Source organism: Phragmites australis, chromosome 22 (assembly GCF_958298935.1).
Source record: "Phragmites australis chromosome 22, lpPhrAust1.1, whole genome shotgun sequence".
NCBI lineage: Eukaryota > Viridiplantae > Streptophyta > Magnoliopsida > Poales > Poaceae > Phragmites > Phragmites australis.
In genome coordinates, this window is record NC_084942.1 from 4882303 (window position 1) to 4900207 (window position 17905).

At 42.1% G+C, this 17905-nt stretch overlaps 1 protein-coding gene across 1 annotated transcript; it reads left to right on the forward strand.

Moving 5' to 3' along the window:
• The first annotated feature begins 4654 nt into the window (after window positions 1-4654).
• LOC133904663 (tRNA nucleotidyltransferase cca2-like) lies at window positions 4655-17605 on the forward strand. The gene is made up of 15 exons (XM_062346127.1): window positions 4655-5019; window positions 6107-6237; window positions 6400-6517; window positions 6904-6956; window positions 7058-7107; window positions 7183-7281; window positions 7697-7806; window positions 7955-8082; window positions 8271-8361; window positions 8808-8891; window positions 16204-16266; window positions 16372-16513; window positions 16778-16939; window positions 17057-17154; window positions 17242-17605. The coding sequence occupies exons 1-15, from the start codon at window positions 4693-4695 to the stop codon at window positions 17353-17355; spliced, it is 1770 nt and encodes a 589-aa protein (XP_062202111.1). The 5' UTR covers window positions 4655-4692; the 3' UTR covers window positions 17356-17605.
• Window positions 17606-17905: the final 300 nt, after the last annotated feature.

The window sequence follows — 17905 nt, forward strand, 5'->3', positions numbered from 1 at the left end:
AGGAGGAGGTGAATGAGAAAAAAATGTCCGGGACATAATCAACATTCAGAACACCCGGAAAGACATTTGGAGATTGCGGAAGGGGTCCTTTTGCACCTACTTTGTCACAAACAAAGTTATTCAGTTCAATAAAAGAGACCTTTCTTTGGCAGTTAGTAGGGTTCCCAATACTCTTGTCCTTCAGGGCCTTTGCATAACCTGATAAAAACATAAAAGCACCCCAACGTAAAAAAAAACTTTTGTAAAATGTTTTTAAGATAGAAAAACCAGAAAAACAAAAAATAAGACACCCAATAGAAAAACAACATGCCTTGTTCATTAGCAGATGATTCAATACCATGAGCATCCATGTCCATATTTCTTTTATTGCTCATTGAGACACCTCCCACACTAATCTGAGTGCTTGAATATAACACATTATCAAACAACTTGATAATATTGAATATCAAGCACTCAGAAACCTTCTGTGTGTGGCATGATAATTGCATGCAATGATCATCAAATAATTAACAAATACCATCTTTAACCTAAAAAAACAATAACAACCTATTAAAAAATGACAAGAACTACAAATAATTAACAAAACTATATAGGGAAGATAATTATTGACCAAAAAAACATGAGAAAAAAGAGGTAGTAACCTGCAAAGGCAACAACTTTCCAAAAGACATATCAAGCCTGGATTTAAAACCGGCAACACCATTACAAACTGTGGGATGTTCTTTGCAATTGTCATGATGATAGGGGATGCGATCAATCAAATGCGCGGGAGATCGAGAATTACCATGATCAGGTTCTTCATCATTTGTAACCTTATTCATCTGCCAAAAAAAAGTCATAAAAGGCATATCTTGTTTGATTCAAAAAAAGATACAAAGAGAACTTAAAATTTTTATTGATATGCATACCTTTAGTTTATTCAAGTCATTGAAATCAGCAATGTTTAACTTCCTTTTCAAATTCTTTACTTTATGAAGAAAAAAAAACAGCTTGAGACAAAAGAGTTCATACAATTATTGAAAAAAATACTAAAATGATGCTGTTATAAAAAAAGATGAAACACAGCATGTACCTCTCTCTTATAGAACTCAAAACAGCATCATTGCTGATTTTATTTCCCTAAAAAAATTAAAAGTAGCAACAAAATAATGAGACCATAACACAAAAAAAAAACAAAAGAAAAGTAGGGCAATATACATTGAACAAGTCCAAAAGATTATGGATATCATCATTGAATGTTGCATCTTTGTTCAAATCAAATGTGAAACATTTAGGAGCCATCTAAAAAAATATACAATCACCATATAAACACTAAAATGAATGGAGATTTAAAAACATGATATAAGTCATTGATGATCAGTGTAAAAAATAACGCAAATAATGAAAAACAATATTTGTGTAAAATAATAAATAGTAATCATAACTATAATAAGATAAAGAACCAAGAGAAATAAACATATAGCATAAACTCTACTACAAGTATTACATAACATGTGACCATACAATAAAAACAGCATCCCCATCGGTTCTTAAAAAAGTAGCATAACATGACATTGCATACTACAATCGAACACAACACCACCTACAAACTAAGATAACATGTGAACTTGCACATCTTTCGAACTCCCACAACTTGGATTCCCCATGGCTGAATCGCTAGTTCTTGGGGATCTTCACCACCTTTGAGGATTCAACATCAGCATCTTGCGCACGTTTCATCTTCCCAGCAGTAGCAACATTAGCAAAAGGCACAATCAGCTATTAACTTCTCACTATCATCTGGATCAGGAACCATCCTGACTCTCTCAGTAATACACCATAACCAAACAACGTTGGCTCCGAAACAAGTTCCCTTGTTAAGAAGGCGATGACGGTTGAACCTAGACTTGCAGTTCACAAAAATATCACCATTATGACAAACAACAATGTAGAAATTGCCTTCAGATATAAAATCCTTGAGAACACGGTTGACCACATAGTACCGGCCAACAATACTACCCTTCACAACAGCAAAAAAGACATAATCAGCATGCCCAAAATCAACGCCAAGCTGGTGCACAGTGGATTCAGGCATAGGGACAACACCACTCTCCCATCGCTTGATATCTCCAAAACAGACCCATTGTAACTATAAAAAAAGCTACAAATTCATTTCCTAAAAAAATATATTAGATATAAACATCAATAAGAAGTATCCAACAAAATATGAACACTATCAGGCATTTGAATTTTAGCAACCATTTAAAAAAGAGCTTCAATTAAAAAGAGTTCATATATAGATATATAAGCATATTACACATGTTTACTGTTACATGATAAAAATGACACCACCTAAAAACCGACACACTCATAATAATTTCAACATGTTCCTCTAGCTCAATGCCCATGATGAACAACAAATCAACAAAATAAAATCAGAATATGTGAAATCATAACTACAAAAAATCAATAAAATTAGTTAAGTTTAGATGGAACACACACCTGACCTTATAAACTAAGTAACACCTTTAGGTAGACTAGCTGTGAGCACAGAAAATAATAAGGACAAAATGCATAGGATATTAACATATACCCATTACATATCATATTAGCAATGATTAAAAACAAATGTACTGGCACATTTTCAGTAAACTTAGCTAGAATCCAGTTTTCTATCAGTAAACGCAGATTCTATAAAAAAAATCACAGTCGAGAATCAACGAAAAACACAAAATACCGCACCACGTATAGATAGATCCATACAGGAGACTATGTCAACCTATACAAAATCACAAACTACCACACCATATATATATATCCATATAAGAGACTACGTAAACCCTAACACAACAGAACTGAATCCAAACCTAACACACATGGCCGAATGTGTAACTAGCAAAGCATAGATAGAAATCTAAGGCAAGACAACATGAACTCAACTCACATACTCACCTCATGAACAGGATATGGATGTTGATCGATTTCTCCGCTTGCCTCCCCTACTCCAGCACGTCCAACACTACATAATGACCCATGGAATCAAAAAACAAAAAACACATCTCAGAAAAACAGAACCTCAACCCATTTTGAACACAGATCTATGGCAAGACAACATGAACTCGACTCACATACTCACCTCATGAAATAGATATGGGTGTTGATCGATTTCTCCGCTTGCCTCCCCTACTCCAGCACGTCCAACACTGCATAATGATCCATAAAATAAAAAAAACAAAAAGGACATCTCAGAATAATAGAACCTCGGCCCATTTTAAACTCAGATCTATGGCAAAACAACATGAACTCGACTCATATACTCACCTCATGAGCTATATATGGATGTTGATCGATTTCTCTGCTTGCCTCTCCTACTCCAGCATGTCCAACACTGTATAATGACCCATGGAATCAAAACAAAAAACAAAAAAGCACATCTCAGAAAACACACCTTCGATCCATTTTGAACTCACTCGAATGAAGAACAAAACTTGATTGCTGGTCCAGACCTTAATCCTCTCTCGCCCGAATCAAACCCTAAAGTAGATGAAAAATCAAAAACACCAAGGAGAAGGATGTTGATCAATTTCTCCCCTGCCTCCTCTACTCCAGCACATCCAACACTGCATAATGACCCATGGAATAAAAAAAAGGGCATATCAGAAAACACACCATCGATCCATTTTGAACTCACTCGAATGAAGCACAAAACTTGATTGCTCGTCCAGAGCTTAATCCTCTCCCGCCAGAATCAAACCCTAAAAGTAGATGAAAAATCAAAAACACCAAAGAGAATAACCGAATCACGCATCAAATTGAGTAGATCGAGATCCAAATCATGGATATCATTTGAATCGACCCTTGAACTCACCAGTTACAGAAGGGATCCGGGTGCCAAAAAGGGAAAGAGAGAAGGAATTGCGTTGGACGCGTCACCTCTGCCTCGCTTTAACAAGATAAGATAAGAGGGAGAGAGAGACGAGGGACGCGAGTGGTTGCGTAGGGAGATGGAGCGGCGCCAGTTACAGAGTGAGAGAGAGTGGGATAGAGGAGGGCGCGGCAATCGAGAGAAAAAAAATTAAAAAGCATACCTGGGTCCAAATGTGTTAGTGGATTTCAGGCGCACATCTAGACCATGGTTAAAAAAAATTCAACATTAGTCTATCATCTAAGGGTCTGTTTGTTTCCAGCTGCTTCTAGCTTCTGCTTCTGTCAAAAGCCCAGAAGCCAGAACAAACGGATTTGCTGAGAAGTGGCTTCTGGAGAAGCCAGAAGCTGCTTCTGAGGAAAATGAACTAGAAGCTGAGAAGCTCGCTGAGAGTGGCTTTTTTGAGAAGCCAAAATTTTATTGTAGAAGCCAACAACCGATTTCCAAAAACAGTTTTTCAGAAAAGCCAAAAGCACAGCTTTTCAGAAAAGCCAAAAGCAGAAGCTCAAACAAACAGGCCCTAAGCACAGATTTCAAAGACAAATCGTGTGGCCACAAATTTTGAAGAAGAAGATCTGTCGTCAGATAAATAACAAAATTCTATAGATATAACTAAAAATTGGGACATTTTTATTTAAGATTAATAATACCAATTAAGGCATATGCGGATTTGCCCTAACCCAAATCTGGACCGCTCATTTACATCGGACGGTTCACCGATGGGCGTGCCGTGGGTATTGGAATTTGGAACCCCGACGGAGGAGGAAAACGGGAAGGGAAACCGCCACATGCCTCATCGCCTTCTCCTCCTGCCTTGCGGCGGACTCCTCCTCCCACCTCTCCGCCGCTGCTCGCCGGCTCCCTTTTCTCCTCCTTGGAGCGTCGCCTCGGCCTCACTCCCTAGAACCTTCTTCTTCTCCTGCATACGAGCCTTCTCCGGCAGCTCCGGCATGGCGGCGGGTTCACCGGAGCAGCGGCAGCGGAGCGTGGAGGTGAGGGAGACCGTAGAGCTGACGGAGAAGGAGGAGCGGATCTTCCGGCGGCTTCTTGATGTCGTCAGCCACTTCGGCCTCGGCACGCAGCTCCGCGTCGCCGGTGGCTGGGTCCGGGACAAGGTGAGCTTTTCTTTCTTGTTTTTTTTTTTGTTACACAAAAGGAAACTTTCCCTTCTCCCGTTGGATGTATACTTGTAGAGTACCAGGAAGAAGTAGAGAAATTTAAAAGCTGGTTGTGTTTAGGATGTAGGTTTACTGGGGTTTAGGACGTGATTGCTTGCTGCTAACACAAAAGTGGGGAATTTTCGATATTTTTGTCGCAATTTTTGCGTTTGACAGTTTCTCGTTCTACAATTTTTTTGGGAAAAAAAAATAGTTGAATGCTGAAAAAATGCGTTCTTTAGATTCTTTAGAATTCTTACTGCTGGTTTTTGGGAGGAAGTGTTCTGGGATCAAGTAGGCAAGATGTTTTGTTTTCCTTATGAGAATGCTGAAATAACATGAAGGCAAGTACCGCCAACAATGGGTAGGGTCTCATGTATGTATACGGAAGGTTCATCCTTTCTGTTGGGTTCTATGAGATTTGCTGTGTTTTGCTACTTGTTGTTTGATGATTATTTTTTGTTGATGCTCTGTGCTAGAGGTTTTAGGGTTTTGGGGATTTTGGAGAAACTAACTAACCATGTCATGAATACAATTGTATGCTCATAGTGGTTTTTGGTTGGAATTATTCTACATCAGTGTAGAGATTTTGGTTCTTTGAGTATGTTTAGTGTTCATGTCAGCGAAGTTGTTCAGTGGTCACATACCTGCCAATTGCATCAACTGTTATGCTAATTGGGTCAGGGGATGCTTCAGTTAGTTTGTTTATTGGCCTTGGATTATTGGGGTCTACATGGGCGGGAAGATCCATATTTCTACCGTATTTCACTTGGGAATTTTGGATGCAACAATGCAGCAGCATGTGGCATAGGATAACCGATAGATAATCCTTAAAAAGAGTTGAGAAGTGAATCAGAGTTGAGAAGTGAATCATTTCCCATGATATGCTTCTTTTCAGATTTTTTTGGGCGTGGTATGTAAATGCTGTATAATATAATGAATCATATCATTATGTTTTGCACTAAAATAGCCTCTCGACTCTTGTAGCTTGTATTGTATGAAATGATTGTTGAATAGTTTTGTGACTTGACTATTGCCTTGGCAGCTATTAGGGAAAGACTCCGCTGACATTGACATTGCCCTTGATAATATGATGGGCCAGAATTTCTGCGAGAAAGTAAATGAGTACTCAGAGTTGATAGGGGAGGAGCAGAAAGGAATCGGTGTTATCCAGTGGTATGCAATTCTTATTATGCTAATTCTAATGAGTAGCTTATTACTGTCATCACTTATACCATTTTACACTTGTTTGGTCAAAAAGCAACAGCACCGATCAATACTCTGTGACTGTTTCTCTATTAACTCAAATCATAACGTTTATTAGTTTTTTTTTTGCAGCAATCCTGATCAATCCAAGCACTTGGAAACTGCTAGGATGCTTATTTTCAACATCTGGATTGATTTTGTCAACTTGAGGTCTGAAAAATATGCTGAAAACAGTCGTATTCCTACCATGGTGTGTACTTATATCTAGCATCCCTTTGCATGCCCATTTTAGTGACCAACGTGTACATAATACATATTATCTCTTTGCATATCTGAGTTATTTGTATTTTTGAGAGATATTTGCCACATAACCATATGCTTAGTCGAACATTTCCCTTTGTATTGACATGTCTGTTTTGGGTGTGGCTTATATTGTTGTGAAGGTTTATTATAAGAACTACCAATAGATGTTGACTGAACTGCAACAGATAGCCATTAATACTTTTTGGCAGCTCAATATTTTTAATTCTCATTTTCCGATTCATCTCGTTACATTTAGATCCCCCCTTTCAGTCTAGGCTTTGTAGATAGTCTTTTACAGCATATTTTTGGCTATGGCCTGTTTTCAACTTGCAGGAGATTGGTACTGCCAAAGAAGATGCATACCGTAGGGACCTAACAATTAATAGGTAATACCTTCATCACTGCAATGTTGATACTAATTTGAAATGAAAACTTTAAGGATTCTTCAGGATCCCTATATTTATCTTATTTTTTCTAACTTTGACAGTTTATTCTTCAATATCAACAATAACTCTGTGGAAGATTTTACTGGAAGAGGTGAGTTTGGTAGTACATCTATGGTACAAGTTCATAAATTCGTGTGAATGTTCATTCTCCTATGTCATTGTGAAGGTATTGACGATCTCAAAAAGGGCCTTATTGTTACTCCTTTACCTGCCAAAGCTACCTTCCTGGATGACCCACTTAGAGTTCTTCGAGCAATCCGATTTGGTAAATTTAAACATCTCCCAGTTGATCTCTAACATTTTTATTTGCCAAATTTGTTATATCGCAGAAGTATTCATGATAACTTTACTTCCTAATAAGTGGATCACGGTCTTAAATTTTATGCATGTTACCGGAGTAATTTTAGCTGAGAACTCTAGAGATTGCTTCTGTTCCATAGATAGATATTTTGATATATGATCAACTCATAGCCATGTTTATATGCTTATGTAGTTCTTTATGGCTCTTGTTGGGTTTCATCTCTAGCCTACCCTAACTTGCTCGGGAGTTGGGACAAAGGCTTTGTTGATGTTGTATGTTATTCTTGATCAAGAAACGGAAACTATAAATTATAATTGAATATAATGGTGGATTGGAACATCATATTTTCTTTGCATAGTCTAATCTCTATCTCTCTCAGCTTCTAGATTCAACTTTACATTAGCTGAAAATTTGAAGGAAGCCGCTTCTGATGAAAAGGTGAAGTCAGAACTTGGTAGCAAGATTAGCAGAGAACGTATTGGTCATGAGGTTTGATGTCTACACTACTTATTGCTAACCACAATTTGTTTATTTCTTTCCTGCTTTAGTGTATAGCGAAGCTGTCAGTCTGAATGAACTTAGTAAACAGCATGCAAAACCCTTGGTCATCAATTTTCTTTGTTTGTATATTGTGCAGATTGATCTCATGATGTCAGACAAACGCCCTGTTAAAGCAATGTGTCACATCTGTGATTTGGGGCTATTTTATGTTGTATTTGCTTTCCCCGAGAAATCCAACCCTCCAGTTTTTGACAAATGTGATTGGTGTGTCCTTGTTCCAACATCTAGTATTTTTATATTTCAGATTCAGGCAGCTGTTTGTCGCAACTGTATTTCAGACTAATGTACTTTTATAAATGTGGAAAAGTAGAAGATACCGTCATGCACTTGTTTACTTATTTTTATTAGCATCCATGCTTCAGTTCAATCTCATCTCTTGTATCGGTATGCAGCTGTTGCATTTCACATATTGAAGCAGCTTGGAATCTTGCATATTCTATTGGCTGCTCTGTATTCAGCGGTGGTTCTGACCCCAAGTTGCAGGTATGAAATTGTAGCGTACTTGTTAAACATGCACCCTGAAATTCTACAGCCTCCCCCTCTCTGAGTGATACTTAATAACCCACTGCAAATGGCTAACACAAACAAATATGTTTCGATTCTTTTCTGTAACATTGTGTCGGATACTTAAGCCATTTACAGAAAAATGTGCTCTGATTGAACCTTGAAGGGGAAGCATAAATAAAGCTCTTCCATTGTTCCAATGTCCGTTAGGCTATATATGATTTATCATAGTATTATATTATTAATATTCAGAGCATCTGTGATGTGATAATATGCTTCTCTCCAGTTTCATCTTACCTCGGTTTAATGAGTTCCTATGTTAAGGAAAATTTACTCCAAGCTGTGTACTATGGCTAGCAAGAATTATTTGACTGTAATTTGTTCTCTTTTGGCTTTCCTTAATTAAGATCTTTTATGGTGTTTAGGATGAACAACGAAGGCTTTGCCTGTATAGTGCACTATTTATTCCCCTCCGAAATATGTTCTACTTGGACAAAAAATCTAAGAAGGTAACATCTAAGTCATGCATCATCCGTTTTTTTTTAAATCCAAGTCTTTGACTGTTTAAACAGACAAATTTTGTGGTCTTGGTTTCACTAAAATTGTTCACTTAAAGCAAGTGTGTAAGTGGGTACATTTGCTTATTACTAATATTGACTGGATGAGTCAAGTCAAGCTTGGTGCGTCATGGCCATTGCTCTTTTGAGGACTTTGAGGAGGAACTTGGCGCAGTCCGGGAAGTTCTGCAGAAGCTTCGACAACACCCCACCTTGATGAAGCGTTTAGTCCACCTTCCAGCGGCGCCGCTTCTACCTCAGGCTGATCTCAGCAGGCATGAGATCAATCTTGCTCGGCGCCCCTCCCCTAGTTCGGTGTTTCAGCAGAGTCCTCGACCTCAGGCCCTTGGGAGCGCTGAGCATTCTTCCGTGGCAGCAACTCCAGGGCCGACAGCTGCTTCAGAACTCCGGGCTTCGAAAGATCGTAGGGAGTTTTCGAGTGATGGCGGATGGCGCACTGTGAAAGGTAGATTCTGGTAGAGGAATGCTCCTCAGCCTGGGATGCAAGTTCCAGCTAGTTTCCAGCAGTCTACAAGTGCCCGACAGAGGAAGGAGAGCTACAAGAAGAAGATGCAAGGTTGTGACTTGCAGAGATCCCACACGTTGTTGGAGGTGTTGGGGTTCAGGCCATAGGGCGTTCCAGTGCGCTGCTCCATCTACGATCTCTCAAGCTCCAGCATCCCAGGCTCTACACTCACACCCACCATCAGCCAACATCTCTGCTTCTGCAAATCGGACATACCTCCAAGCCCTGCTGAACAACCTGCACTAGCCCAACCGCTGCACAGAAGACCCAAGCAAGGTCCAGCTGTGTGCTTAAAGACGAAGGCGCCATTCCAGGAAGACCCTTCAGCTGGATGCTTGAAGTTGTTAGTGCCGGTTGATGGAGACCTGCCAGCTGGGTGCTTGAAGTTGAAGTCACCAGTCTAGGGGGACCCTTCAGTTGAGTGTTTGAAGACGATGCCGCCGGTCTAACACCCCGCCAGACAGGCGGAGGAACCGTCGGTTCATGGAGACCCTTCAACTGAGTGCTCAGAGATGGAGTTGTTCCAGGGAGACCCTTCAGCTGAGTGTTTGAACATGAAGCCACTGGTTCATCACTCCAGCAGACAGCCGGAGACAAGTCGAGGCTGGGACAAAGTAGATGAAGATAGAGAGGATGATAGAAGGTGGGCTCGTTGGCGCTGGAGCACTTCTTCCTGGTTGTGTGTCGCTCACCGTGACCCAGGGTTCGCTGCGCCACGTAGAGTGGAGCGGGGGAGACCTCTTCATCGAGATCTCGGGAGGTGTCACGCTCTTTCTAGCCCTTCCTTGTGGGGTAGCCTGCCGTCGCGTAGGGGGGTTCTCTCCCATGCACCACATTCCTCTGAGAGGTGGGCGCTTGCCGAAGGACTTGAGGACAAGCAGGCGCGTCACCTTCGCCTCATCGGTGGCAATAGTGATGAGAGGCGCATGATGTATGCGGGGGTCTGAGGCTCTGGATAAGGTGTACAACAGCAAGATGAACAACATGAGCAACTACAAGGCTGACCCGATGCCGGAGCAGCTAGGTGACCGCCTACGCGCTGAGAGACAGTGAGAGTTCAACAGCTCTATGAGGGTAGAGTTACACAAAGGTCTAGGGCGGAAATAGATGTTTGGTCTGAACTTTGAAGTCATCAACAAAGAGAATCTTTTGCCTGATTTTGCCCAGATGTTGGAGGTCCTTTGTGACCCTATGATTTTTGAGGCTAACATCATCTCTGTCGTTGTAGGCCCTCAAGTCAACCAGCAGATCCACAGAAGGCTCGCAAGCACGCATGAAAACTTCAACGCTCCAAATGAAAACTCGCCGCATGCAAGGGGGCCTTTGCTTTGTGCCTAGTTGAACATCGTCCCTACCATTGCAGACCCTCAAGTCATCTCAGGCCCTTCAAAATCAACTTCCTCGCCGCTGCAAAACACAATTGAAAACTCGCAGCACGTTCCAAAAACACCAAGTCACAGTGTTAGAACTCAGTGTACGCCGTCTGATTTGTTGGCTTCTCTTGCCGGATCGGACTCAGCGTACGCTGCACCCTCACCTCCTTTTGCCTCTTTTGGGCAGTTTGAGCCTTCACTGCTTAGGCTGAAATCGGAGGCAATGATCCCCAGCACCCTGGGGCTTTCTCCGTGCTCCTCCTTGCTCGAGGTTGTGTCAGAGTGTGGGGTGGAGCCTGCTCCCGTGTATGCACCTTTGAACCCCTCTGCGCTGGCCAGTCTGGAGGCCATTGCGTAAGGGACGGCGCTTGCGGCTCCCAACGGGTCGCTCACGCTCACCAACCTGCCCACGACCTTAGCACACGGGGCACTATCGCCGCCCTCTACGCCGGCCAGAGCGTCTTCTGCTATTGATGAAACTGCATCGAAATCGGTCCAAGTGTACTCCCGCCAACGACGTCGCATGGCGAGGCAGAGCCCTCCTGTGCTTATCCCAACCGATTATGCAGGTGCTCCTAACGCTAGCACCTTTAGCTCGGCAAGTGTTCTTCTCCCAAGTGTCTCATCCGGTAGACAGCCTCCTGCCCCAACCCATCATCCTGAAGGGAAGAAGAAAGGGTCCACCCCCTAGCTCCCTGCCCGGGCGCAACCGTCGTGTCACGGGGGTCAGACCTTCACCTGGTCCTGGCGTGACGAACGCTCAGATTAGTGTCATGTGTAGTCTGGGATTTGTTTCGGAACGCAACCATATCGACCTACAGACACTTGATGCCTATAGCAGGGTTTTGATTTGCCTCTCAATCGTGCACAGATCCCAGCTTTGGCTGCCATCTTTGGGTGGTCATCGGAGGAGGCTGATTAGGTTAAGGTGGCGAACGACCTGGTGGGAGCATTTTGAGTGTCAAAGTTCCTTTCTCTTGGTTGTTTTTTCTACACAGTTTTCCCAATGGATCCATCATTCTTATCTGGAATGCGTGTGGCCTGAACCAGCTAGATAGGCGCAATGCGGTCAGGGATGTGGTGATGTTGACTAGGGCCAACATTGTTTGCTTGCAAGAAATGAAAGTCACAGCTCTCACTCCTCGGCTCTTGCTTTGTCCTTGGGTGCTGATTTTGATTGCCATGTGGCTCTACCAGCAGAGGGCACAAGAGGCGGAATCCTTATTGCATGGAAAGATGCTATTTGTCAGGCTCTCGCGTCACACGTGGAAAATTACTCGGTTTCAGTTCAGTTCGCCGAGCAGGAAGGCAACAATTGGTGGCTCACAGCTGTTTATGTTCCGTAGGAAGATGCAGATAAGTTGTTTCTACAAGAGCTGAGAGATGTTTGTGCGCTATGCGCCGGGCCATGGCTAATAGCTGGGGATTTTAACTTGATCTACCATGTTTCTGACAAAAACAACGATAATCTTAATCGGACTATGATGGGCCGTTTTCGACGCTTGTTGGATGATGTGGAAGTCAAAGAAATTCCTCTGGTGTGTCGAAAATTCATTTGGTTGAATGAGCAGGCATCCCCAACCCTTGTTAGGCTAGATCGTGCGTTCTGTTTTTGCGGATTGGGAAGACATTTTTCTAGACTCCTTGCTGCAAAGCTCTGTCGCCTCAATCTCGGACCATTGTTCTTTGCTGCTTGGCCTGAAAGTTTACACCCGAGGCAAACGTCGTTTCCACTTTGAAAGTTTTTGGCCCAATCTTGAAGGGTTCCATGATGCGGTGCAGCAAAATTGGGAGGCTCATGTTTCAGCCACTTGCCTGTTGGAACGTTTGTTTATTAAGTTGCAGCGGTTGAGCAGGGGATTGCAGAGTTGGGGCCAGCGCAAGGTGGGCAATATAAGATCGCAGCTCGCCATAGCTACGGAGGTACTTCATCGTTTGGAGATTGCTCGGGACTCTCGGCAACTTGCTCACAAGGAAGATTGGCTACGCAAGAAGCTAAAAATTCATTGCCTTGGTTTAACATCCCTTGTGCGCACTATTGTGAGATTGCGTTCCTAGATTTTCTTCTTAAAGGGGATGCCAATACTTCCTTTTTCCATCATCAGGCCTGTTACCAGAAACGGAAGAATTTTGTGGTCAAACTCATGGTCGAAGATTGTGTTGTCACCAATCAAGAGGACAAACATGCGGTTGTTCTTGAGTTCTACTCTAATTTGCTTGGTACAGCTGAGCAGAGAAATGCCACTCTGAATCACGAGGAATTTCATTCGCAGCACTTTGATTTGGAGGCACTTGATGCATTATTCACTGAGGAGTTATGGTCAACAATTAAGGATTTACCTTAGGATAAGGCGCCAGGTCCTGATGGGTTTACCGACCGTTTTTACATGTCATGTTGGCTGATTATCAAGCATGGCTTGTTGTTGGCTCTGCTGGCCGTACAACAAGGGAGAGGGGCCAAGCTCAGGTTACTAAACACAACCTTCATTACCCTTTTGCCGAAGAAAATTGATGCGGTGCAAGTCAAGGACTTTCGTCCTATAAGTTTGATTCATAGCTTCGCAAAATTGGTTGCTAAGATCATGGCCAATAGACTTGCCCCGAGATTACCTTACATGGTCTCCAGTAACCAAAGTGCCTTTATGAGGGGTCAGTGCATTCAAGATAATTTCCTACTTGTCCAACAAACCGCCAAGAATCTACACAGGATGAAGAAGCCCCATATCCTTCTCAAATTGGACATTTTTAAGGCGTTTGATTCGGTGTCTTGGCCTTTCTTGCTTGAAGTCTTACGAAGATTGGGTTTTGGTCGACGATGGTGCAACCTTTTATGCCTTTTGCTGACCACCTCCACTACTCGGGTTCTTTTAAATGATGTGCCGGGTGAGGAAATCAAGCACCAACGAGGGTTATGACAAGGGGATCCTCTCTCCCCTATGTTATTTATCTTGGTGATGGATGTTTTGAACTCTCTCATCAATCGTGCTTGCCAAGATCACATGCTTCGATCGCTTTCCATTCGAGGGTTGCAACATCGGGTCTCCTTGTATGAGGATGATGTGGTGCTCTTCCTCCGGCCAGTTGTGGATGATTTGGAGCTAATCAAGCAAGTTCTGCAGGTTTTTGGAGAGGCTTCCGGTCTTTGGACAAACATTTCCAAATGCTCTGTGTCACCTATCTGATGCAAAGAGGAGGAGATGGCTGTTTTACATGAGCTTCTCCCTTGTGAGGTGAAGGACTTCCCTTGTACCTACTTGGGGCTTCCTCTTTCAGTCAAAAAGCCTACCAAAGCAGAGTTGCAGCCACTCGTTGACAAGGTAGCCAACTATTTACCAGGTTGGAAAGCATCATTGATGAACAGGGCAGGTAGACTAATTATGGTTCGAGTTGTTCTCACCGCTGCTCCCATTTATCAAACGATCGCCATGGATCTCCCTAAATGGGTCACCAAAGCGATTGAGAAAATACGAAGGGGGTTTCTGTGGAATGGTGGTAATTGTGTGGTATCTTGGCTTCGGGTATGTAGGCCAATCCAATTTGGTGGGCTGGGAATTCATAGTCTCACCACCCTCGGTTGGGCGCTTCAAATGCGATGGTTATGGTTAAAGAAGACAGAGCCTAGTCGGCCATGGGCTTGTCTGCAAGTACAGGTTCACCAAAATGCAAGAGCATTGTTTGCCATGGCTACTGTGACCTTGATTGGGGATGGGTCCAATACGTTATTTTGGACGGATCGTTGGTTGCATGGTAAGACCATTTCTGAGCTCGCCCCACACCTCATAGCTTTGGTTCCACGTCGCATCATCAACCAAAGAAGAGTCGATCAGGCCCTCAACTACCGTACATGGGCGGTTGACATTAGGGGAGCCCTCACAGTGCAAGCTTTGAACAAATACCTTCAGCTCTGGGCACTTGTGGAGGAGGTTCTTCTACAGCAAGGTTCCCTAAATCAGCATGTTTGGAAGTTGTCTAGTTCTGGTACCTATTCTACTAAATCAGCCTACCGTGCCTTTTTTTGAAGGATCTATCAGATTTGCCCGGTGAAGGCGTATTTGGAAATCCTAGGCACCTTACGGTGCAAATTCTTCATTTGGCTTGTGGTGCTTAATCGTTGTTGGACTGCGTTCAGGTTGGCCAAGTGTGGGTTGCCTCACCCGGCGTCCTGTCCCCTCTATAACCAAGCTGATGAAACTATTCAGCACTTGCTTTCCTCTTGTGTGGTGGCTCGGCAGGTATGGTTCTTTTTCTTCCAAAAGCTTGGGTTGCAGGGCTTTTCTCCATCTGGTGGTGCCGTGCAATCCAAGGTATTGCCAAGGATCGAAGGAAAGGAGTCAATTCTTTGATCATTTGTGGCCTGGCAGATTTGGAAACATCGTAATGAGTGCGTTTTCAACAATGCCACTCCAAGTGTAAGCTTGATAATTCGGACAGTGGAGGAAGAGGGAGCTCTGTGGTGTGTGGCCAGGGCTCGGAACCTCCGGAATCTCATCTAGGTGTCCCGTGGTGTTGATTCTTGTTGGTCGTTGTTTTTTCTTGTTCATGGCGTGTATGTTCTGTTTAATCTGAGTGTGTGGGGGTGTGTGAGTTTGTACATCTTTGTACACAGCTCTCCTGCGCGTTCGAGAGAAAAATAATAATGGCCATTGCTCTTTTTCAATAAACTGAATATTATGGGTGTTAACTTGTGCTTTGTGCTCTCTCTCTCTCTCATATTTTGATCAAAATACTTTAGCTGTTTAAGCAGGCAATTTTTGTGTTTTATAATCTACTGGATTGAGTAAACTCTTTAATTGTTCTAAGAAATGCAGAAGTGGGTACACTTGCTTGTTACTACATCCATTTGCAAATAATGTCACTTTGGGTAACCAAGGAAGTTGGATCCAAATACTATCTGATAATACCACAATCACAGTAAAAGGAGTAGTAACATGGATGGTAATAAGTAACCTCGGAAATAGGAAAGTGACAAGTATTTGTGAACAAATTAAGTGGTAAATGGCAAGTATTTGCAAAGAGAGTAGTAGTACTGTAGTAGAGTGTAGACTTGTGGAGTCTTGGTCCATCATGGCAATAGTTCTATTATAGTGTGCTGAATATTATGTGCTAAGCTTTTCCTGAATGTCTACCCAAAGTAGTGATAAGATAGTATGTTTTTTAGGTGGTGTAGAATATGACAATGAGAGGGTAGATTTTTAACTGTTTCAGGTATATGTGTATTCATAGTTTTGTTACTGCTTGCTGATTGGACTCCAGAGAAAGGGTATCAGCTGTCTTTTGATATTTGCATTCTTAGATATCCAGGTTCATTTTAATATGTTTGTCCAATGCACTCTGGGAGCTAAAGAGTCTGTTGCATCATCTGCAGGTTCCTGTTACTAGATATATTATTCGGGACTCACTAAAATTGAAAGTTAGTGATGCTGAAATGGTACATTCTGTTGAGTTGCCCCCAACAGCATTTGTTTGTGACTCCTGGTTTTGTGTACTGTGATAAAAAAAAAAAAACTAATCATAGTTTTTTGTGTACTTAAAGGTTGTCAACATACATGCTGCCAGTGAAAAATTTGCTGAATTAGTTCTTTTTGAGTCAAATGTTGATATGGGAACTCTCAAAGAGAAGCTGGAAGATGAATATCTTGAGATACCAACAGACTTAGTGAAACGTGTTTTTGCAGGTCAGTATTCAGCATTTTAGTTTTTAAATTTACCAGGTCTTCTGTACTCTGTTTTATCCTTTGTAATCTGATGTTTCTGCTGCCATCTAGCATTAGCTTTGTTTGGTCATTCAATATAGTGATATACATCTGCTTATTACATTTAATTTACTACAGTACTTGCAATTTTTCTAATGATTGGATCCCATTCTTTCATAGCCATAAGATTCTTATTTGGTTCGATTAAGTAACATTTTGGACCAAAACATGTCACTGAACATTCAGGACTTATACTTCGTGAAATAAAGGACTTTTGGCGGGTGGCGCTGCTTATATCCATTCTCTCCTATCCTGAAGCTGAAAATGCTGGTAGCATCCTCAGCCAGCAGGAGCTACATCGAAGGAAAGAGAAATACATCAGTGTTGAGCGTTCCATAACTGACCTCGGTAAAGTAGTAGATGATGGTTGCAGAATTTGTGCTTTTCCCATAACCACAAGTGCGGAGATATATACTTGTTCATATCATTGTTTAACTATCCTGGTTTATTGTTTCACTTCTCCAGATCTTGATGGGGTATGGAAGTTGAAGCCGTTACTCGATGGTAAAGCCATTATGGGAGTTATGCAGGTCAAGTCAGGAGGTCCACTGATTGGAAAATGGGTACACTATGACTCTGACCCCTTGTAACTGATCACACTAATTCTAGATCCTGAAAAATCGTAACACAACACATGTTCCTTGTCACAGCAACAACGGCTGGTGAAGTGGCAGCTTGTGCATCCGAATGGAACAATGGATGAGTGCATCGAGTGGATGAAGCAGTCGCAATCGAAACGTCAAAAAGTAGAATCCAGCACCTGATAGTCAATGGCATTTTGAGCATAGGCAGTTTTCAGATAGGTCACCAACTGCCCGTTGCATCAGGCTGTGTCAGTTAAGCCGCTGCTTGGGTGAACAGATGCACTGAAACGCCTACTGCCACCTTTATCAAATGTAAAAACGTATTCGTAGGATCATAGCTTGATCTTGGTCGATTTCACGTCACTAATTCACGTGATGAGTTGTTGCTTGTTATTGAAAAGACCATGTATGGTTAATATGTCCTTTTTTTTCTTTTCGTATTTCTGGAACACGGTGGAGAGTCGAGAGAGGGTAAGGGATTTTACTTTTAAATTTATAAACATAATTAATCTTTCTCTAGAAATTGTATCAAACTCCAAATAAGCAAAATAAGAAAAAAGGGAGACCACCTCTGGGAATGTACAAAAGCAAAATATAGATGGAAGCATGCTCACTTGAAACTCGAAAGAAATTACATAAGTTATCAAACGAAGCAGTTATCATTAAGTCATCTAGGCAAGAAGTGGCCATAAGACCATCATTTGGAGTCTAGTCGACCCAATCTCGAAAT

What these genes read in the sequence shown, in the direction of transcription:
- LOC133904663 (XM_062346127.1), top strand. Translation starts at nt 4,693, where the DNA reads ATGCCTCATCGCCTTCTCCTCCTGCCTTGCGGCGGACTCCTCCTCCCA. An exon ending in GTTTTTGACAAATGTGATTG is followed by an intron (nt 8,083 to 8,270) that starts GTGTGTCCTTGT and finishes ATCGGTATGCAG; the next exon opens with CTGTTGCATTTCACATATTG. An exon ending in AAGTTAGTGATGCTGAAATG is followed by an intron (nt 16,267 to 16,371) that starts GTACATTCTGTT and finishes GTGTACTTAAAG; the next exon opens with GTTGTCAACATACATGCTGC.